The sequence below is a fragment of the Penicillium rubens genome (assembly GCF_028828025.1).
Source record: "Penicillium rubens strain IBT 27055 chromosome Unknown utg000001l_segment0_segment0, whole genome shotgun sequence".
Classification (NCBI taxonomy): domain Eukaryota; kingdom Fungi; phylum Ascomycota; class Eurotiomycetes; order Eurotiales; family Aspergillaceae; genus Penicillium; species Penicillium rubens.
The window spans coordinates 144691-166189 of NW_026890599.1; the positions used below are offsets into that span (position 1 = coordinate 144691).

The window sequence follows — 21499 nt, forward strand, 5'->3', positions numbered from 1 at the left end:
TGATGATATGGATATGTTCAAAAACGAAGGTTCGTTCAATAAACGCAAGAAAAATAAACACTGGGGTATGCAAATATCCACCTTCTGGTCCTACTAAAAATTGAAATCCGGGTTGGCAAAGTCAAGCCAATCCCAATTAAGCATGTCATCGAGAGGCACGTCCGGAATTGACGCACCAAACGCGGTGCCCGCTCGGTTGACTGCATCGACGATCTGATTATCTGACATGGCGGAGAAATGCAATGGCTCGAACCACAGATCCTCGGGTGGTAGTGTTACTGGCAGCGGACCATTATCCAGGCATGTTGACGTAAATACCGGCTCGGGTGGATCGACTTTGCCCAGATTTCCTCGGGATTGTAGAGGCAAGGCTGGTGCACGACGGATCAACTCGCGCAGGAATCTCCCGTAAAGCACAGATGCGCCGTTTCGGTGACTTGGTGTTGCCCCGATTCTCTCTAGAACACCGGCAGTCTCTTCGATGAGATTTCGGACGCTTGGTGCCAGACTGGAGTTGCTGTCGCCGGGTGTTATGCTGAGGCTGAGGGCAGAGCATGCGGCGAAGGAGATCATTATGACGGTATTGTTTGGCATTGATTTCAGTCGAGATTCGCCCTGGATGGCTGCTCGCAGGACGTTCAGTGCAGACGATAGACCAGCGGCTCGGAAGAATCTCTTGACTTCGATTGGGGCTGTTGGGTGATTGATGACACCGCCGTAGGTGGACAGCTGAGTATGCGTGACAAGAATCTCGACGTATGGGGGTAGCGAGCGTGCTTTAGATGGTTAATATATAGCCAATCAATTTTGGGTATTAGACTTACTGTCTCCCTCCCCAATTGCCAAAGCCCATGTTGCATACCACCGCTCGTAGAAGGTTTGAATAGTTTTCTTAATCCTGTTATATGATCAGTATGTAAATGATATTCATAGAAAGCATGATATCGTACGACTGAGCGGCCTCCGAGCCAGTATCAACGATGCGATAACTATCGCAGCTTGATTTAACTTTTTGGAAGAGTCCATCCTAAAACCGTTAGAATGGAATTCAATAGCATAATACGAGTATTGCGAGACGAGTTAGGACTGGATTCGGGATTGCACCTACAAGGTCTCTTCGAAGAACTGCCATGGAATTCATAGGACCATCACGCGGGTCTGCAATGGTAGATAGGTGCCAACGATCGCAGTTTTCGATGAGTGTTGTTGGAGGCACGGTATAGCTTCGTCCACGGGCAAGGCAAACACTGATCAAATTAGTTTCAGGTCGAGGGGCACTACTGGGAGAATCAAACATACCCTCTCTCAACGACATACAGCGCAATCCAAGCTCTTTCACGTCTTCGCAACAGTCTAAGGCCCCACTCTGAAGACGGATCAACATCATCAAATCCATCCATGTGCAAAGCCCTCTTGGCATCGATACATTCCGCTCGTGCCAAGCGATTCATGAGTTCTGGGTCGAAGCTTGAGGAGGGCGAGACAATCTTGTTCAAAGATAGGTCTAGAGCAACAGTGAGAGCCATGGCAATATAGGAGCAAGTATCATCATCCCCTAGTCTATCACCGGGGGACATCCATGGAACGTTCGCCATGAAAGCCAGAACTATCTCAACAGACTTATGGCGGTGTGTGATCACTCGCTTCGCGAGGCATTTGCAATGCCTCGACAGTCTCTTGGACAAAGCAGCAGCAGACGGCAGAAATAGGGCTGCACCTGCCATTATTGAAGTAAAAAGAAAAGCCGACTGGGACCGTACAAAGTACGGTGTGTGTACCAAAGGATCGAGGCCCCATCGAGTATGTGCGAGATTTTGGTAGAAGCTTGATTCGTCAATTATATATATATGTTTGGCAGTAAAAAGGACAGCCCACTTACAACGAGAACAATGACTCCGACTCATCAAACGTGACCAATCCTAACTCAATGGGGTCAACTTCAGGTCCAATATCCAAGTTCGCTCTCGTAGGAACAAAAAAGGATTTGGCGCCCGGTTCTCCTTGAGAGGTGCTTTGCATGAACGACGGGCCTTCTGACAACGGCACTGGAGACTTTGGCGCCCGCCGCATCCCGGTTGGCGAAAGCTGAAGGTCGGAAGCTCTAGCAAGCAGCTGGAGAGGATTCTCCGCATCGTCAAGAGTAAGACTCTCCTCTGCATGAATATCACGTGGAGATGTCATGCGCGGGTGGTCTGATGCCTCTGAGACTCCACGCTTATGCCCATGCTCATTCTGTATTAACTGGCCCTGAGCCTGACCAAGGAGTTCCTGGAGGACTGAAATTGCCCTTTGGGCCTCATCGTCACTAGAGTCGACCTTGGGCCGCTTGATTGCCTGCTCGATCTGATGTATGGCTTTCTCCAAGCCCTTGCGCTTGCTAGATCCCAGTTAGATCAGTATTTCATTCCACAACCACTTAGTTTAGCTCACTTTTTAACACCCTTTTGTCGGCCGAGATGATGGTTGGGCACAATACACTCTGCATTAGTCTGTTTACATTTCTCGCAGCTGGACTCGCCTGCCAGGCGGTTGCAACGAATCTTGCTCCGCCGACAGTTCAAGCATGCAGCTTGTTTTCCATGTGGACTAGAGGCTGAACCTGCCGACTCGACCTCCATGAGTGAGTGTTTTGACCTCGGCCATGGGCACTAATGGGAGAGGCGGGAGTTGGGGGATAATGAGGAGTAGTGGTTTAGCCTTATGAGGCACTTTATCGCTACTCTCTTCAACAGCCCGGCCGGGCTAGCTCAATCGGTAGAGCGTAAGACTCTTAATCTTAAGGCTGCGGGTTCGACCCCCGCGTTCGGCTATTCCTAAAACCAAACCTGAGATTTCTTTTTTTGCTTTCATATATTCGGCTTTTGTTTTGTTAGGAGATTTGACTTGAAATAAGCTTGACCAATATAAATATCTAAATGATTGTTTCCATATATATTTGTGTTTTTACAGATTTTCTATGTATGAATGGACGGGATGGTAGTAGTGATATCTACCTAGGTATCATCAAACATTGAATCTAAGCTAAAAAAGAAAAAAGACCTTCCCTTTCGCTCTTTGCTTTCCCCTAGACTCGTAGCCTAGTACCGTGCACCGATCCTTTGTCCATCCGGAAGCTGAGTGAAGATTCCAATGCTATGTCCCATTTGCAACCCAATTATAGATCTCCCACTATCTAGCATTACAGAAGTTAATAGACATATACAGTAATACTATCGCATTCATTTAATATATCTCCTATGTCTTCTCGCTCAGTCGTTCTAATCATAAAGATATAACACATATAATGAGTGACGCAAGGCAATTTGGTGCCGATGAACATACATGGACTAGCAGCACATGCATCCAAAATACTACTATGACATCTTCAGCTTGCGCAAGATCTCTAGTATATAGCTAAAGGGCTGGTATATAAATAATACTGGGCTGAGTTTGTCCATGCGTCTTCACAGATACGTCTGCCTCCCCACTCAAGCCCTGCTTAGCTCGAGATAGTATTAGAGACATAGTGTCACATGTTAACTTTTTTCTGATTTCTGTAGCGGCTATGGATGTATATCGAGTAACGAGTGGTATCAATTAAAGATTAGTAGCTAAATACAAGCTCCAAAACAGTAAGGCCGTTTGTCTTTTCGTGACTTATTAATGGACAATGGACATAGATCGAATTCAACACAGCAAACGATCACATATAAATTTCCAATCAAGCATAGCGAACGGGACCAGTCTCCTCATCACGTCCCGCTGGCAAAGCACCGGATGCCTGTGAAGCAGCGTGAGGCTGAGCCTGAGACGCAGGAACCTGGCTCATCTCAGGACCAGCAGCCGGAACACCCTCCGCTGACGCAGCCCGCGAAGGCATACCGGTACTGGGAGGAGTAGCATCCAACAAGCGCGGACCAGACTGGTCGGGCCTCTTGCTTGCCTTGACAAGCGCAGGCGCGGGGCCCAAGACAGTCGGGTATTTGAAGCGGAAACCCCAGGCGAAGAACAAGCGCAGCTTCGTCCAGAAACTCATTGCGTCCCACCTCTTCTGAAGGATCTCAGCGTCCTCTTTACTGCGGGCACGGTATCCCTTGCGGAAACAAAACAGACAGAAAAGAGAAAGAGGGAGCCAGATGAAGGACCAGAAAAGAGGAAGACCACGACGGGTCTGCCAGCCCGTCATGAGACGACGGAATCGCACCCAGGCCTCGATCATGCCCAGGATGAAAATGATGCCGATCCAGCCCAGCGCGCAGATCAATACAATTGCGAGATAGGAGATGCCGAGGCCTGATCCCCATTTGCTGGTGAACCAGTTGTCGTCGTCGTAGTAGCCATAGCCATAGTAGTAGCCATTGGACGATCCATCGCCGTTTCCTGGTCCGTCGGACAAGCCTGTGTAGTATCCGGAGTTGCCGTTATAATCGCTGTCTGTGTACTGACACCTGGCACCCAAGTACCGAGAGGTAGGGGTGTTGTAGGAGCTCAGAGAGCTCAGAGTCCTGCTGGGGATTTGGGTGGGTTCCACGAAGACCACTTCGTAGATGTAGGTGGTCGACTGGAAGGGCTCGCTGCTGTCAACTGAGGTCGAGGTCGTAACATGATCCCTGGGCAGCAAGGTCGCGATCTCATAGGGAGGGGTGACCGCGACAGCAGTCGTGGTGGTCCATTGGGTAGAGCAGGCCGTCGGGGCCGAGTAAGTCAAGTTGACCTTGTAGACGGTACTATGATAGTTTCCATCATCATCCATAGTGTTATAGTAGCCATAGCCATAGCTATCGTATAGGCCGCGTTCCTCGCCATAGCCAGTGGGATACAGCTTTTGGACAACAGTGTAGTCATAGACGGTGTCGGTGGAAGTCGCGGTAGACAGGGCCTCGGCTGGCAAAGTTGCAGTTGGAGAGATTTGATGAATCTCAGTGACCAAGTCGGAATAGTAATCTGTATTAACCTCTTGTTCGTAGGTATCTGTCACGATCCAAGGGGCGGCCTGAACAAATGGGCTCAAAACGAATGACAAGAAGAGAATAAATGAGTGTGAAGGCGCCATCTTGAATGGTCCTGGAGGTTTGCAGGAAAAACAATCAACGAGGCGTCCATGGCTTTATAAAAAGCCCTCGATAGCGCCTCTTGAAGACCCTGACTTTTTACTTTCATTTGGGGGCGCTTTTGTCGCCTAAGCTATACTGGTTTGTCCTCGGGTGGAAATTGCCTGCATTAGAGTAGGCAGATGCCCCGGTGTGATTGGCGATGTTCCTCAATTTGCCAGGGCTAAGTGGAGGGCTTAGCCTATTTGGGATCGACTAAGAGACCCTAGACTTTTCGCCTCATGCATTTACCAAATTGGTCTTTTTCCTTTGTTAGGGAAAATGACACAGAATTTGACTAGCCTGATGTATGAGAGGGGAAAAGAAAAAAAGAAAAGGAAAAAAGGAAAAAAAAAAGGTCGATTTCGCCTAATCACGTATAGAACAGCGCAGAAACAAATACAAGCGTAACTTCGTGGATCATCAGTGTGTTGCAAGGTCCAAAGATCGCCAGGAATCTATATGGGGGATTGACAGGTAAATCACGGATTACCCAGAGCGTGAGAGAGAGAGCCACTTGCTCAATTAGCAGCCCGTAAGGCTCGTAACCTTGCACCCAAGCCATCCTCAACCTCGGGATCCACCTGCTTGGGCTCTTTAACCTCCTCTTTAGGCACAGCATCCGCCTCGAGGTTCATGCGCATATCGACACCCGCATCATCTGCCAGTTGTTCCATAAGACGATCAACGTCAGCCTCACCCTCCGCACCGTATTCCTGCATCGATACACCCTGAGCGACATCCTCGATCGCACTGCTGGCGATCTTGAAGTCTTCCGACCGGGCGAGGAAGTTGTTAGCGTGGGAGACGAGGTGTTCGAGGTTGACACTCCGTGAGGCAGCATCTAGGCCCCGTGATGCCAAAGCGAGCGTCCGGGATGTGTCGCGGGTGCTCTGGGCGGCCTTGAGTTCGTTGATGATGACATCTGCACGCGCCGCTTCGGATTTGAGCGTTACTTGGCGTCGCTTCTCGCGCACGGCGGAGGCGGCGTGAATGCGAGCGATCTGGAATTCGCGGTTTTTCATCGCTTTGTCGGCTTTGGCCTTCTCTGATTTGAAGGTCGCCTCCGCTCGGACGGCTTCTTTCTTGAGTCTGTTGGAATGTAGCTGGGGAGATAAGATTAGCCATGGCTTCATGCACAGGTGGGGTGATGTACGCTGTGAGGAGGGAAAACAAAGTGGAGAGCAACTTACCTTGACATTTGTGCGGGCTTCGAAGATAGGGTCTTTGCGAACCATGATGTCGGTTAGAGATAATATAGAGGAGGGTTTGTAGGTGTTGTGGAAGGCAGATGGATTTGGGGGCGCGTGGCAACGTCACTGACCGCATTCAGTGCATTCTTAGCGGCCCGAGGTTGGTTTATTTAGGACAAGGCGAGATTCACCGATATGTCAAAATAATATATCTCTACTATAACTTTGTAAACGGACTAAACCTACGGTGGCGATTTGGCGACTTAGGAGAATTATTACATGAACTAAGTACGTCTTCGAAATAATTGCAAGATGAGCCAGTCGATTTTGCATTATAAAAACTAGTATACAGGCCAAAAAAAAGGGAACCCTCAGCGCTGTTTGCCCATGAGCAAAGATGAAAGAGCTTTGCTCGCGCTTGAACTCCGGAAACTCCGTGTACCTCGATGCATCTTTCCATTACTGCGTTGCCGACCGGATTTCATTGTGTTTGCCCGCTGGTGTCGTTTAGACAGGCTGAGACTATCGATTGCCCAGGCCATAGTTAATAACGACTCCCAACTCGGTCGAGCCTCCGAGGCGCCAGCCGACCAGGTCTGCGGGGAGAAAGTCTCACTAACCGCTAGCTGCAATGCTCTGCCCGTCGCATCTCGAAGTGGACGCGCCATGGCTGGGCTGCAAGCTAGTAGTCTGGAGAGAAGTCTCATCCGAAAGACCGGACGGCTGGACGCCTTCGAGGACGACAGACTCGGGGTCGAAATCAACCATAGAATCAAAGGGAAATGCTGATATATCTCCTCCGTCGAGAACGTCAAAGGCAAACCCGTCTTCAGGGAAAGAAGGATTTGGCTCAGCGGGTGAATCACCGTGGAATAGGCGGCGGAAGTCATCGTCAGAAAGAGGAGCTGCAACGTCATTTGCAGTCTGAGGTTCGTTGGAGAGGTCGAAGAGGGGTAGGGCACTTCCAGCTCCTTCGAGGCCAGCGACGGACACTGCAGGTCACACAACACCGCTGCAGGATGTTGTGTCACGTCGGAGGCCTCAGCCAGAGTGGAAGGCTTGAGGGTGGGAGAGTAGTCGGTAACGGAGGGAGTCGGGAAAGGAATCCGCTCCATAGGAAGTTCGTCACCTTCTTGTTTGAAGAGGGTAGGTGTGAGGGTGGGAGATTCGACGGCGGGAGAGCTGGCTTTGGGAGTCACGCTGCGAGATCCACGGACCTCGGCGGAGAGCTTAGCCACTTGTTGGCTCAAGCGGTTGTTCTCTGTCTCCATCTGCGATAGACGCTGGATCAGGAACTGGTTCTGTTGTTCCATACGGATCTTCTCGGTCTCGAGCTTCTCCATCTCGAGACGCTTGCGCTCGCGTGATGTTTGAGCAGCAGCGCGGTTCCGAAGAACCCGTTCTATCCGACGCTGCTCCTTTTCATCATCTGTCTTAGCGCGTTTTCTAGAGGCAGAGTTAGCGGGGCTCAACGTTCAAAGAGACTAAATGGGCAACATACCTGGGAGGAAGGTTTGTTTTCGGGGTTGGGAGTTCTTGTCCCCAAGACTTTCTCTTCTTGGTTGGTTTCTTCTCGTCGTCTTCCACCTTAACATCATCCTCCGGCTCCGGAGACTCTAATGATGTATCCGCGGGGGAAACTGTGTACATCTCTGGGGATGGTGAGGTTGGGAGAGTATCCAACGGGTTGATAGTATCCGCCATAGTGACAGGGTCAAATGGATAACCGGTGCCGGACGTGAATAATAATTGTAGTATAACAGACTTATAATGACTTGAGTGAAAAGAAGAAGTTCAAATCAGAGGCCACGTTATCATCACGATCGGCACCGGAGACCAGACTCCGAAGAGGATTGATTGAGTCAGAATGGTGAGTCAGCGAAGAGAGAGAAAGAATGGAAAGGACAGCTGTTCAACTGCAAACGGGGGATGGGCGAGATGAGGTTTAAGTAGAGGCCAGCGTGGTCTGAAAGGGATGGACTCCGGGATGGAACAAGGGGGGGGGGTTACCTTGGAACCTGGGCACACACGTATGTCAGGTACAAGCAACACCATACATTTTAGCATGTGCCACCAAGTACCTCAAAAGGGGGCTGAGTTCCTGTTACGAGACACGTAAATTACGTTAATTTCCCCCTGCATTCCGTGGTTCAGCCCCTGTCAACAGCCAATCATATGATTTGCCGCTTTGAAACATCGCCACGGAGCTCCGTATGGAATACGGAGCACACCTGGGCACATCCCACTCACTTCTCTCTTGAGTTCTATAATTGGGATACTGGCCCCCATACTCCGTACACTTGCATTGGATTGCATTGAGTACGGAGTAATATTTACAGAGTACGTGCATATTCAGCTTCTCATTTTTATATATCGGGTAATACAAGATACATCCAGTCACTCCGAGTCGATCTATCTGAATCATGATACGTCTGTCCCACAATACAAATGATCCGATATCATAGGGAGTCTCGAACAATCTAGGGTGGACCTACTCCGTAGTCCTCATACGTTCTCTCCTGAGTCTGAAAACGCTATCAGGATTGCCCGGAGAATGCTCCATTTAAACGCCAATCGCAGATGTTTTGTGGTTCATGGCTGCCCCGCCCCGTTAATTCTCCGTTCCCCCTGACTGAGAATGTGACGGTGATTATGTATATGTATGAACTAGGGGGCCCATTGTGCCATTTAGATTGGCGGAAATCATCCTGGGGTCGCTACGGAACCCCCTCGAACACGGCAGAATGTCTAGGTCAAGGGGCTGAAACGGACGTTACAGCGTATACTCCGTACATTGCCCCTCCGTTACTATTTAGGGTTGACCTCGGGAGTTTATAGGAGTGACTCCTACCACGTGCTGTCTATGAACCATTCATGAGTTTCGGTGAAAAAGATAATATAAATGTGTACCTCAATTCAATACACTATATTCAGTGATCGGTATTGTCATCCCATTTTGGAAACCCTCGACACCAGGGGAATTATATGCAGTCCCTCAAACAAAAGAAGAAGAAAAAAACGCCATCCCATAGAAAACGTGCTCATGACAATATCGTAAGCAAACATGTGCGGGGCGAGGATCAATTGACCTCCTCTACATGGTGACATCCATCGTGTCATCGCCAGCATCGAGAGCATTCTGGACCTCCGGGTCGGGGACCACCACACCACGTCCTCGGCCAGCAATCAGTTCGCGTCGCACTTCAGGTCCAATGTCCTTGTGTCCACGGACGAGAAGCAAATCGAGAAGTGCTTCACGCTGGTCCTCAGTGATGTCGTTACGATAACGCTGGGCAAAGACCAAAAGGGACTGGTGCCAGAGAACTGGCAGCTTGTATGACTTGGAACCGAGCCCTGAGGGTCCGTCGTTCATGGCATCCTCCGAAGGATCAACGGCACGGAAACGCATGAAGTGGAATACCAAGGCGTCAATAACCTTGTACGGCAGGGCGTACTTCTTCTCTAGGAAGACACGGATGAACATGTTGACAGCACCGGTGCTCTCCAGGGAGGTCAATGACTGTTCGGCAGCCAGATCACACATGCGGAGCAACGCGGCTGCGGAGTGCAGCACGGGAACGGAGACACGGGCGATCACAGAAGAGACAATGTGGGCTTCACGCAAGGTGCAGGTACCGGTGGACACGAGCGGGAACAAAAGTCCCTTGAAGAAGCACGCGGGCTTGTACAGGGCCTTGCGCAGCGCATTGTAGGTGTGGACGTTCAACTTCTTGGTTTCGTGGATTTCCTCGCGCACGCGCTCCAAAAGCACAGCGTTGATGAACTCCTGCGCAACTGCAGGCTTGGACGAAATGAAGATACGGGTTACAGCGTAGACGGCGTTGCCGGTCCATGACTCAGGGCGAGTGATATCCAAAAGAGTCTGCCAGTTCGGTACAGAGGGAAGGATCTTGATGGGCTTGGGGAGCGGGCCAGACTTGTAGCGAGAAAGAATCATGCCGACCCTAGAACAAGTTAGCTTTGCCTCTCAAGGAACCATCGGAAAACATACTTCTCATATACTTCCACGGCCTTGGCGGGAATCTGCACTGCATCCTCGGGGACACCACCACCCTGGATGTATTGACCATAGGGCCCTTCGCCAGCCTGCTTCGCCTCGTGCTCGGCAATCTTCTCGAGAATCAAATCGGCAAGGTTGGTAGGACCAGCGGAGCTGGGATCCTTGGGGTGGAATATAGGGTCCTCCTCGTGAGGCATGAATTTGTTGAACATATCTAGATCATTGGGATCGACCTCCTTGTAAAATGTCAGAAGCAACATCATTACTCAAGGATTCGGGAGTCTCACAACTTGCTCGACTTCTTCATCAACCCAATCGTCAGCCTCAAACTTCCCCTCATCGTCGGAGAAAGGCTCCTCCTCATCCTCGAGTCGGGTATCAAATTCAAATGCATTCGACTTGGGCCGTGCTGAGTTCTTGAGTTGCTCAGCGGCATCCTCGTCGGCCAATTCCTGTCCAATCTGTAGAATCTTGCGCGACATTTTCGCATCGACGAAACGCTGTCCATTTTCGCCATCCTCATCGTTTTCGTCGGCTTTGCCTTTGCCTTTCTTGCTGCTCTGTGTCCGAAGGTGCCCCGCGGAAGTAATATCTTCAGCGAGTGGGTTGTGTCTGCGTGCAGCAGCAGCAGCGCGGGAACTTGATACCTTTGGCATGGCTGGTAATTCTTCAGATAAACCGAAGAAAGCGAAATGAGTATTTTGGGCTGGCTTATCGAAGTACACACGACGATCAAATTGTGTGGTCATATTTTTTTTTTCTGCCAGGCGGTGCCCCCCCAATTACCTCACCGCCTGTACCCCACACCGCCTCTATTCACGCATTTTCTGCAATCCATCATTTGACCGCCTTCGTTTCCCAAGGAGATTCTGTCCAGCGCGCATGCGATTGACTCTTTTCTTGCACAAAGGAAGCCTGCTGCCTATTAGTGAATATAGGAGTGATCAGCATACTATAAGAGCTTAATTGGTGGAGCCACAGGCTGCCAGCAATCTGGGTCTTTCGCGTATATACGCTGGAACAGCTTGACAGACAAGCTTCACATTGAGTAAGGACCTCTAACCGTGCAGAAGCAGAATGCTATGCAGCAATACTCATTGGATTACATTTTGTTCAAATAGCTGACGCCCCCCAGATCCACAGATTAATTTACAGACCACGACCCCAACGGGCAATCAAGCCTCCGTCATGGCATCCGGCCAAGCCCCCGGGTCTTCCGCTCCGTCGTCCAATATCAACTCTCCGATCCTACCCCCGAATGGTGGACCTCTTCTCAATGCTCAATTTACAGACTTGAACCCGCGATCGTCTCCAGCTCCGTCCGCCCAAGGCGATGGTCGAGCGAAGCGCAACAAGCGAGACAGTCGCAAGAAGCGTGAAGCCAAAGGACTGGACACCGAGAACGCACCACCTCCAAAAAAGCGAGCCACAGCTGCACCCAGCACGGCCCTGCCCAGCTCCAAGCTTAGCATTCTTCGTCCATTGTTGCTCGCCGAGCCGCACGCCTCGGATCGATACCCTCCACAACCTCGCCAATTGAATCGCGTGACCCGAAAGACGTCGGACGTTTTGGGCCAGAGCTGGGATTTCTACGAGGTTGTTGATAAACTCACCAACAAGAATGGATTTCGTTATAGCTATGCCATTGCAGACCCCGGATTCCCTCATATCAAATATCGACAGACCGATGTTCGCCCGTACCATACCCGCTTCAGTTTCGAGGATTCACCGGCTGCCATATCGTTTTCGGAGAGCGCGACAGCAGTAACAACCAGTGATGCATGGCATACTGCCCGTGCCAATGTATGTGCTCGAGAGGGCACGTATTATTACGAAGCTCGCGTGATTAGTGGCATAGTCAATGATCCCCAGGCACCTCAGAACAACGGGAGATCGACAACTTCACCCCGTGGCCATGTCCGTATTGGATTTGCCCGACGTGAGGCCGACCTCGATGTGAATGTTGGGGTGGATTGCTATGGTTACGGGATTCGAGACGTGAACGGCGAAGTCGTCAATCGCATGCGATGCGAGTTCTTCTTCCCCAAGGGAGAGGCCATCAATGAAGGCGACGTTATCGGCATGCTCATCACTCTTCCGCCTCTTTCTCTCCACAAGAAGATTGTCGAGGGCACTTACGATCCTGCCGATAATACCTCACCACAGCCGGTAGCAACCAACATCATCCGAGATCGGATTCCATTTCACTATAAATCCGATTTCTGTTGGCAGCAATCCAACGTCTTTTCTACGAAACACCTACGTGACTACGCTTTCAATCTTAAGGAAACGCCGACGTTTGGTCCCCCGTCCCCTTTGAACAGCGAAGACGCCACGCTCCGCACACTCCCAGGATCTAGTATCACCATTTTCAAGAACGGGGTACAAATGGGCACCCCCTTCAAAGAACTCTATGCTTTCTTGCCGCCTGCAAGTCGTCTCGCCAATGGCACAAACAACCTTGGTATTGGCGAGCGTGAGAATGCCGACGACGGCTTGATCGGTTATTATCCTGCTGTGAGTTGCTACGGCGGCGGTGCCGTCGAGTGCCGATTTGAGGGTCCATGGTGGGTCGGGCCACCCGAGAAGACTGAAACTGGGGAGCCGGTCCGGGCTATGGGCGAACGCTTCAACGATCAGATCGCCGAGGACGTGCTGGCCGATATCGTGGACGAGGTAGAAGCCATGTTCACATGGGGCGGCATTGATGGCGATGTCATCAATAACAACACCGAGCTCGACGGAGCTGGAGTTGTAGGAGGGGCAGAGGTGTTGAAGGGTGGTGTCGGCGCTGCGCTGGATTCTACGCTTGCCCATACCCCTGGAACTGCCGGGGCATCTGATTCCGCTGCTAATAGCAACCGTGAAACACCCGCCGCAGGCGATGTCGGGAACCACGGTCTTGAAGATGCGATGAGCGTCGGGACAGCTGGCACTCCCAATGTTGAAGTGCAGGGTGACGGCGATGTCGAGATGACTTAGTGACATACTCAACGGGAAATGAAGTAGGCGTTTGGCTTTCTCAATAGCATTGATACCAATTTACCGATTCTGATTTCGAAGTCTATTCACATAATATACATTTCATATAGTAGTCGTACAGGTATGGGTCTAATCCAAATTCCTTCCCTCCAACATCTCTCCTACTCTCATGACCAACTGATCGTCTCCATATTGACCGATGACCTGGATTCCTGCTAGTTCAGCATCTTGCTGCCCAGACACCATCACGGGGACTGAAATTGCAGGTAAGCCAGCCAGACTGGCGGGAACGGTGAATACGTCGGCGACATATGCGTCGAGGGGTGATTTCTTGGTAGAGTTGCTCATCAAGTCCGACAGTCGTGGCGGGGATGAGGGAGCAGTAGGACATATGATAACATCTACCTCATTTTCTTTTGCAATTTTATCTGCGCCCTGCGCAGCGAGCGGATGCTTGGCTGTAAAGACAGCATCAAAATCTTGCTGGACCAAACGACGGACCCGTTGTGCTTGGATGAAATAGTTGTCAATGGCATCGGCACTCAAAGTGAATGTGCCCAGAACAATTCGTCTCTTTACTTCCTGCCCGAACCCCTGTCCTCGGGTATTTGAGAATAAATATCCATCAGGCTTGCCGTCACCATCTGGTCCTTCGGCGCGAGTCCCATATCGTACCCCGTCGTATTTGGCCAGGTTTGAAGATGCCTCAGCAGGTCCCAGGACATAATAGGTAGATAATGCGTGTTTGGTGTCGGGTAGAGAGACGGAATGAACGGTGTGTCCTTGTTTCTTCAGGTGTGCCAGAGAAAGAGCCCACGCCCGCCGGACTGATGGGGTCAGCTCGGAAACGTTGTACTCTATTGGCACGCCGACCCTGAGAGGTGCTGAAGTCAGTCGCGAGGCAAGTTGTGGTGTTTGGAGAGAGGCTTGGATTCGAGAGCGGGAGGATATTGAGAGGCTGGTAGGGTCGCGGTGGTCATGCTGGTTGAGGATGTCTAAACAAGCTATTAGCGCAGTCGTTTTCCAATCACACTGGTAAAAACTCACCGAATATATCTCGCACATTGGCAGTCGTTTTCCCAATTATACCAACGGTATCTAGAGAATTGGCGTATGCCGCCACTCCCCATCGTGAGATCAGTCCGTATGATGGTTTGAATCCAACTGTCCCAGTGTAAGCAGCTGGGAGTCTGACCGAGCCTCCGGTGTCGGTTCCTAGTGAGCTGTAGAAGTCAATAATCTGTCTCCTTGCTGACGACTGGCCACTTACGCAAGGCATTGGTCGGCAGCGACTGAGGCGGCACTTCCACCAGAGCTGCCGCCGGCCGAGAGGTCTTCCCCGCTGGAATCTCGACGAGGGTTCTTGACAGGACCAAAATGTGAATTGGTCGAGTTTGATCCCATTCCAAACTCATCCAAATTTGTTTTTCCAGCGACAATGGCCCCGGCGGCCTCTAGCTGATCGACGACGGTGGCATTGAACGGGCTCGTAAATTTATCCAGGATTCTCGAAGCGCAGGTTGTCGGAAGGTCACGCGTGCAGATATTGTCTTTGATGGAAATCAAGCGGCCGTCCACTGCGGACTTGGGTTTCCCTGGCCATATCGGTTAATTCAGAAGTAGAGAGCGGAGGTGAGTCCGATGTTGCTACCTTCTTCCTTGCGCACATCCGCTTCCTTTACACGGTCCAGCCATGGCCCCGCGCGCGACAGCGGGGTTATGAAGGCATTGAAACCATGTGCATATTGATTAGCGACGCATCTCTCAGCTTCGCGCAACAAGGACATTTAGACGAATGTGTGAGGAGTATAATATAGAAAGGGAGTGGGAACGCAAGTTTCCCGGGTCCGTGCTGCTTTTCTACGGTATCTATTCCGGTCTCTGTTACCCTTGAAGACATGTATCTACATACATGTAGGTTTATAATGCACGACAGACTCCATAGCCTAGATATGAGTAGTTATATGCTCGAATATAGAAACCAATATGGAACAAACCTGAGTGACCTCGGAGCTACAACGTCAACAGTCCCTTCGGGCCGAGCGAAATCGACTAAGACGTCATCCGGATTTGCTCGACACTTTCTCTCCTCCTCCACTCCCTCACCTACCAACTATGTTCTCGCGAAGTGTACTACAGACGGCCACCCGAAGTGTTCGCCCGGCCTCAGCTAGAGCCGTACCACAGCTCGGTAAAGCTCCATTCGGTCGGCGATACGTTTCGGTCTATGGCTACACACAGGCAAAAGCTCTCATCTACTCTAAATATGGCGAGCCTAAAGATGTCTTGCGGTAAGTCATCCTAGCTGCAATTGAGCCAATAAAAACTGATCAATTTAGCCTACACAAGCACTCAATCTCCGCGCCGCACGCAACCCAAGTGAACCTGCGCCTGTTGACCGCGCCGATGAACCCAGCCGACGTGAACCAGATCCAGGGTGTTTACCCCAGCAAACCTCCCTTCCAAACAGAGCTCGGAAACGTGGAGCCTGCTGCAGTCGGCGGAAACGAGGGCGCATTCGAGGTGCTGTCAACCGGTGCCGGTGTCAAGAACCTTAGCAAAGGTGACTGGGTCATTATGAAGCGCACAGGCTTGGGTACCTGGCGTACCCACGCGCAGCTGGACGAATCCCAGTTGATCAAGGTTGAGAACAAGGAGGGCCTGACCCCGCTGCAGGTTGGCACTGTCAGCGTCAACCCCGTCACAGCGTACCGCATGCTCCGGGATTTCTGTGAATGGGATTGGATGCGCGCCGGTGAGGAATGGGTGATCCAGAACGGCGCCAACAGTGGTGTCGGACGAGCAGCTATTCAGCTGGGCCGTGAGTGGGGAATCAAGACGCTCAATGTCATTCGGCAGCGCAAGACACCCGAAGAGACCGAGGCTCTCAAGCAGGAGCTTCGGGATTTGGGAGCTACCGTGGTTATCACCGAGGAGGAGATGCTTAATGGCAACTTCCGGGATATGGTCCACGAGTTCACTCGCAAGGGTCGGGAGCCCATTCGTCTGGCGCTGAACTGCGTAGGCGGGAAGAATGCTACCGCTCTGGCAAAGACTTTGGCCCCTGATTCGCACATGGTGACCTACGGAGCCATGTCGAAGCAACCTGTTGCATTGCCCTCGGGCCTGCTGATTTTTAAGAACCTCGCGTTTGACGGTTTCTGGGTCAGCAAGTGGGGTGACAAGAACCCCCAGTTGAAGGAGAGCACCATCAAGGATGTGCTTCAATTGACTCGCTCTGGGAAGTTCAAGGATATCCCCGTGGATGAGGTCAAGTGGAACTGGGAGACCGAGGGCCCGGAGTTGGCAGAGAGTGTGCAGGGCACTTTGGGCGGCTACCGCAGCGGGAAGGGCGTCTTCACCTTCAGCGGTGGCGATTGAGTGAATAGCCAGTATGAATGTATCATAAAGCCGAGGTGGTTTCCTCCGATATTTACTTCGCGATCAATTGGGCCGTATGATATGGACCTGGAAACTAGGAATGAATTGTAACAAAATGAATTGAACTAGAAATCATATCTATCAACACTCCCAGTTCTTCTTTACCCAGTCAAGGATCAGGTTTGTTAGAGTCGTGCCTGGCATGTACGCATCACTTTCCTTCGCAATATCGATATCGAGACCGGCAAACTTGGCGGCCAATATCACCTTTTTCTCTATGAAATCAAGGTAGACCAAATCAACTGTCTTTGGTGTCTCGGATGTGTTGGCAGGTATGAGGGTTCGAATACAGTTCGGCACGCGATAAAAGTTGATGGGTGAATGGATGGTATCGTCACCATCTGTGCCCGCATCATCTTTTGTTGTATATCCGGGCACGAGGTCCGAACCTGACATGGGGATTTGCTCGCTAGCCGAAGACCATGTTTGGGCAATCACGTCTTCCGGATAAGCAAGTTGCTCGGGAGGGGCCAACGTCGTCAATGAAGTTTCTTCTGTAGATAGAACTTGAGGCTGCTCGTTCAAAACGTCGACAACAAGCTGTGCCTTGTCATATGGAACATCTTTCACGTAGCGGAAGGTGCTGGTGAATGGAGATACAATAAAAGCCGAGTCTTCGGTAAAAGGCCCCTTGAAGATATCGAACCTCATAGCGCCCGTATTGACAATGGCTAGTCTGGGTACGTCGCCACGAGACTCATCCCTCAAGTCCCCCAAAACTTGAGTTTCAAGCCAGGTGTAGATACTGTTGGGGTCCGGATACTTGGCCCGCGACATCCATAAATCATGTGGAGCACATCCATGGACGTGGTCCAGATGAAGATCGGTCCGTGCTTCGGCGATCAATTCGGAGACATTAATGCCCTTTTCGGTTGGGAAGGTCTCTTGATCAAGACCGGTGTGATGATAATAAGAAAGAAGGTTGTTGTCAATGTATCTGCGCTTGAAGACAGGCCCAGCAGCAGACTGATGGCTTGTCTTACTGGCGAGGCCATCGATTGACATGAAACCAACAGTTTCCATGAACCGACCGCTCGCTAGCCCAAAGGCTTTGGAATCAAACTGCGCATAGTCACGCACATGCTGGTGCCCGCCAAAGAATTGGATTGGAGTATCCCAACGAATTCCTCGGATCTCCTTGAAGATCGCCCGGTATTCTGGCGAATGAACAGGCACATGGCCGATCACCAAAAACAGATCCACTTCTTTATCTCGAATTGCTTCTTGGAACCAGTCCTCTTTGATAGTAGAAGATACCCTCTGCACCACAGTGTTGTTGTAATTTCCGTTGAAATCAAAGAGAAAGCCAAATGCTACTATACGGATGCCTTGCTTCTTGGTAGTGAACTTCTTAAACCGTGGGGCCAGAGGCACAAGCTCTTTCGTGGTCGGGTGAATAATGTCAATATTCGAAGCCAGATAGTTGCCCCGGAAATTAGGAACAGTGACAAGAAGCTCAGCCTCCGATGTGTTTTGCTTGTATAGCTCGTGATTTCCAGACGTCAATAGGTCGATGTGCTGGTGCCGGAGGATGTCTGAAAGGTAAATACCCTTAGGCTCGGACGAATCATATAGACCATTCCCTTCAACTCGGTCACCGGTGTCTATAACTAGTAGATCTTGTCCTTGGGCTTCTGCCTTTTCCCGCATGCGCGTGGTAAACGATATATAGTCCCCCCAGTCTGCGGAATAGGACGGTCTGCGATTGTTAGCGCAACTCAAAGCTTAGCAGGACCTAAAGCCTACTCTTGCAAATGACCGGCCAGCCAGCCATGAGTATCGGTAGTATGAATGAAATTCAGTTGCCCGAATTCGAGGTCTCGTAACGGAGCGGAGATGGGATCGGGTGCGGAGGGTTGAGCGGCGAGTGCCGACGGAAGTAGCCAGAGCAAAGACAACATCATTACCAATAATACACCCTTGGAAGAATGTATAAAAGCATGAGTTTGTAAGGCAAAATATTGGAAGGACTTCAAAGACTGGAAGGAAGCACGTAGTTATGCATAAGAACCTAAAAGGTAGATAGCTCCCCAAAAGATATATGAGGAGAGTAAACAAGATGCCTCCGAGCTCCTCTCCAATTTCTTGTATGGTTACGGTTACAGTACCGGTGAGCTCTGATATCACGTGTTGCCCAACATCTTCGGATTTGCATCTCGATTATTCGGACGGCGATAAGTTTTCCCTTCACTTTTATCTATAACGTTCTTCGATTCAATTGCTTTTGCGGTCCGAATTTGGTCTGTGATCTTTGATTGAATCCTTCTTTTCTTTTTTTTAGTTTTACATATTCTCCAATTCGATCATATTTCCGCAATGGCAGCTCCCCGACTTTTCCGCCCAACAGCTCGTCTGTTTTCCTCGCGCCTTGCTTCCACCGCTTTGCGCTCGAATCTTCGCCAGTCCGCCTGTGCTCCCTCAATTCTGCGCCGCGGATATGCCACCGAGACCGGTACCAAGGAGGTCACTGTTCGCGATGCCTTGAACGAGGCTTTGGCGGAGGAGTTGGAAGCCAACCAGAAGACCTTCGTCCTCGGTGAGGAAGTTGCGCAGTACAACGGAGCGTGAGTAATCATTGAGGTCCGGTTGAATCCAGACCGACGCTGAACTTCCGCCTCTACAGATACAAGGTGACCAAGGGTCTGCTCGACCGCTTCGGTCCCAAGCGGGTTATCGATACTCCCATCACAGAGGCCGGCTTCTGTGGTATCGCCGTTGGTGCCGCTCTCGCTGGTCTGCACCCTATTGTGAGTATTTTCGGAAGGGACCGTTGATCCAAGATGCGCATTCTAATCGTTCACAATCTAGTGCGAGTTCATGACCTTCAACTTCGCCATGCAGGCCATCGATCAGATTATCAACTCCGCCGCTAAGACTCACTACATGTCCGGTGGTATCCAGCCCTGCAACATCACTTTCCGCGGTCCCAACGGTTTCGCCGCCGGTGTCGCCGCTCAGCACTCCCAGGATTACTCCGCCTGGTACGGCAGCATTCCCGGTTTGAAGGTTGTCTCCCCCTGGAGCTCCGAGGATGCCAAGGGTCTGTTGAAGGCTGCTATCCGTGACCCCAACCCCGTTGTTGTGCTGGAGAACGAGTAAGGTCCCATCCACTCATTTTGCCGGAATTCGCGTAAACTAACCAATGCTAGGCTCATGTACGGTCAGTCTTTCCCTATGAGCGAGGCTGCCCAAAAGAACGACTTCGTCCTTCCCATTGGAAAGGCCAAGATTGAGCGCCCTGGAAAGGACCTTACCATCGTCTCTGTGTCTCGCTGCGTCGGTCAGTCCATGACCGCCGCCGCCGAGCTCAAGCAGAAGTACGGCGTCGACGCTGAGGTTATCAACCTGCGCTCCATTAAGCCCCTTGATGTTGAGACCATCATTGCCTCCCTCAAGAAGACCGGCCGCATCATGGTCGTTGAGTCTGGCTATCCCATGTTCGGTGTTTCGTCCGAGATCCTGGCTCTGTCCATGGAGTACGGCTTCGATTATCTGACCGCCCCTGCCGTCCGTGTCACCGGTGCTGAGGTTCCTACTCCTTACGCCGCTGGCCTTGAGGCCATGGCCTTCCCCCAGGAGGACACCATTGTCAGCCAGGCCGCCAAGCTTCTGCGCTTGTAAGCCAATAAATGAGGGCGAGTGAGGAGCTCGCAATAATATAGCTATGTGCCTAGTACCCTTTCATCTGTTCCATCTTATGTTGTTTTATTCTGCTTTTGTTGTCCAATCGTTTTAGACAGTCTCTTGGAAAGCATGTACCATTACATCCATATCAGGACCAGCGTAAATGTGCTTAAACAGCTTAGACGGAAATTCATTGCTGCCCAGTAACGTAAAGATAAAAAGTAAAAAAAGATAACCCCATACCCTTCAACGCCATTGCATATGCATATGCATTTGATACATGATACTCGGTTCAATTCGCGAGCCATCTCCGGCGTCAAGGTATCTATCCATCAGACCCTTGGGGCAGTACACCCAGCGAAACAGTCCGTTGGCTGGCGAGGATCATAATATCCTTCTTGGCCATACTCCTCATCGGTGTCACTTTCCATATCACCATATTCACCCTTTTTGGCTCTCCTCACCTGGGAGGGATCATCGGATTGAGGTTTCGGGCCATTATCTTCATCGTCGTCTCCTAGGACGTTCTTCTTGACTGGGGCTGCGGGGGCCACCGTTCCCTTGACAGCAGCGAATGAGCTTTTGAAACCTCCCTTCTTGAAACCTGAGCTTCCTCCACTTGATACATTGTCCACAGGAGTCTCGATGACTTTTAGACCGGCCTGCGCATCGGCTTTACGTTCTGCGCGGCGGTTCTTCTCGACGGCATTTGGATCACGTGTTAGCTGTTTGAGATCTTGCAAACGCTTTCTGTGCTGGTGATCATATGATCCGATGTGTGCTTCGTATTCCGGGTGGCGCGAATAAGATTTATTGCAAAGGGTGCAGGTGAAGGAGCTGAGTGCAGACCGCGCTGACTCGGTCTATAAGGGTTAGCTTGGCGATAACAGATATGGCAGAGATATATGATTGATTACCCTAGGGGCGGGATTCGTGAAACCACGCTATATTCATTAGCTGGGCATTATATTTGGACCAAAAAAAAGAGCATACCGGCGCCATTATTCTTGAACAAGAGCACTAGGTGAAATTCAGTGAGAGAGCGTTTTGTACGGCTGAGCGTTGCGACCATCTGCGTATTAATAACTGGGCGTCTAACGCGTCGCTGCCTGTGGAGTCAGGCATATATGGGCTCATGATCGTGCACTATTTTTAGTCATTAGCTAGCT

The 21499-nt window shown here is 50.8% G+C and overlaps 11 protein-coding genes across 11 annotated transcripts; 3 read left to right on the forward strand and 8 right to left on the reverse strand.

Annotated features, from left to right (window-relative positions):
* Positions 1-93: 93 nt before the first annotated feature.
* N7525_000058 (Zn(II)2Cys6 transcription factor) lies at positions 94-2618 on the reverse strand (the record flags this gene model as incomplete). Its single annotated transcript, XM_061211460.1, has 7 exons — positions 94-776; positions 825-898; positions 951-1027; positions 1109-1247; positions 1300-1824; positions 1880-2377; positions 2431-2618. 7 exons carry the CDS (start codon positions 2616-2618, stop codon positions 94-96), a joined length of 2184 nt encoding a protein of 727 aa, XP_061070686.1.
* A 1082-nt stretch (positions 2619-3700) lies between these two features.
* On the reverse strand, positions 3701-5032 carry N7525_000059 (uncharacterized protein; the record flags this gene model as incomplete). Its single annotated transcript, XM_002560009.1, has 1 exon — positions 3701-5032. The coding sequence occupies one exon, from the start codon at positions 5030-5032 to the stop codon at positions 3701-3703; it is 1332 nt and encodes a 443-aa protein (XP_002560055.1).
* A 558-nt stretch (positions 5033-5590) lies between these two features.
* Positions 5591-6307, reverse strand: N7525_000060 (putative SNF7 family protein Fti1/Did2; the record flags this gene model as incomplete). The annotated part of the gene is made up of 2 exons (XM_002560010.1): positions 5591-6175; positions 6263-6307. The coding sequence occupies 2 exons, from the start codon at positions 6305-6307 to the stop codon at positions 5591-5593; spliced, it is 630 nt and encodes a 209-aa protein (XP_002560056.1).
* Positions 6308-6633: 326 nt separating this feature from the next.
* hacA (transcription factor HAC1) lies at positions 6634-7966 on the reverse strand (the record flags this gene model as incomplete). Its single annotated transcript, XM_061211461.1, has 2 exons — positions 6634-7708; positions 7764-7966. The coding sequence occupies 2 exons, from the start codon at positions 7964-7966 to the stop codon at positions 6634-6636; spliced, it is 1278 nt and encodes a 425-aa protein (XP_061070687.1).
* A 1390-nt stretch (positions 7967-9356) lies between these two features.
* On the reverse strand, positions 9357-10939 carry N7525_000062 (snoRNA-binding rRNA-processing protein ENP1; the record flags this gene model as incomplete). Its single annotated transcript, XM_002560012.2, has 3 exons — positions 9357-10227; positions 10275-10519; positions 10571-10939. 3 exons carry the CDS (start codon positions 10937-10939, stop codon positions 9357-9359), a joined length of 1485 nt encoding a protein of 494 aa, XP_002560058.2.
* Positions 10940-11471: 532 nt separating this feature from the next.
* On the forward strand, positions 11472-13265 carry N7525_000063 (SPRY domain-containing protein; the record flags this gene model as incomplete). The annotated part of the gene is made up of 1 exon (XM_002560013.1): positions 11472-13265. The coding sequence occupies one exon, from the start codon at positions 11472-11474 to the stop codon at positions 13263-13265; it is 1794 nt and encodes a 597-aa protein (XP_002560059.1).
* A 129-nt stretch (positions 13266-13394) lies between these two features.
* N7525_000064 (glutamyl-tRNA(Gln) amidotransferase subunit HER2) lies at positions 13395-15052 on the reverse strand (the record flags this gene model as incomplete). The annotated part of the gene is made up of 4 exons (XM_002560014.1): positions 13395-14260; positions 14313-14488; positions 14536-14860; positions 14917-15052. 4 exons carry the CDS (start codon positions 15050-15052, stop codon positions 13395-13397), a joined length of 1503 nt encoding a protein of 500 aa, XP_002560060.1.
* A 328-nt stretch (positions 15053-15380) lies between these two features.
* Positions 15381-16646, forward strand: N7525_000065 (enoyl-[acyl-carrier-protein] reductase; the record flags this gene model as incomplete). Its single annotated transcript, XM_002560015.1, has 2 exons — positions 15381-15556; positions 15605-16646. The coding sequence occupies 2 exons, from the start codon at positions 15381-15383 to the stop codon at positions 16644-16646; spliced, it is 1218 nt and encodes a 405-aa protein (XP_002560061.1).
* Positions 16647-16787: 141 nt separating this feature from the next.
* On the reverse strand, positions 16788-18610 carry N7525_000066 (metallophosphoesterase family protein; the record flags this gene model as incomplete). Its single annotated transcript, XM_002560016.2, has 2 exons — positions 16788-18405; positions 18453-18610. 2 exons carry the CDS (start codon positions 18608-18610, stop codon positions 16788-16790), a joined length of 1776 nt encoding a protein of 591 aa, XP_002560062.2.
* Positions 18611-19022: 412 nt separating this feature from the next.
* Positions 19023-20327, forward strand: N7525_000067 (pyruvate dehydrogenase (acetyl-transferring) subunit E1 beta; the record flags this gene model as incomplete). The annotated part of the gene is made up of 4 exons (XM_061211462.1): positions 19023-19270; positions 19330-19453; positions 19515-19801; positions 19856-20327. The coding sequence occupies 4 exons, from the start codon at positions 19023-19025 to the stop codon at positions 20325-20327; spliced, it is 1131 nt and encodes a 376-aa protein (XP_061070688.1).
* Positions 20328-20662: 335 nt separating this feature from the next.
* On the reverse strand, positions 20663-21332 carry N7525_000068 (putative C2H2 finger domain protein; the record flags this gene model as incomplete). The annotated part of the gene is made up of 3 exons (XM_061211463.1): positions 20663-21193; positions 21248-21274; positions 21324-21332. 3 exons carry the CDS (start codon positions 21330-21332, stop codon positions 20663-20665), a joined length of 567 nt encoding a protein of 188 aa, XP_061070689.1.
* Between the last annotated feature and the right edge of the window lie 167 nt (positions 21333-21499).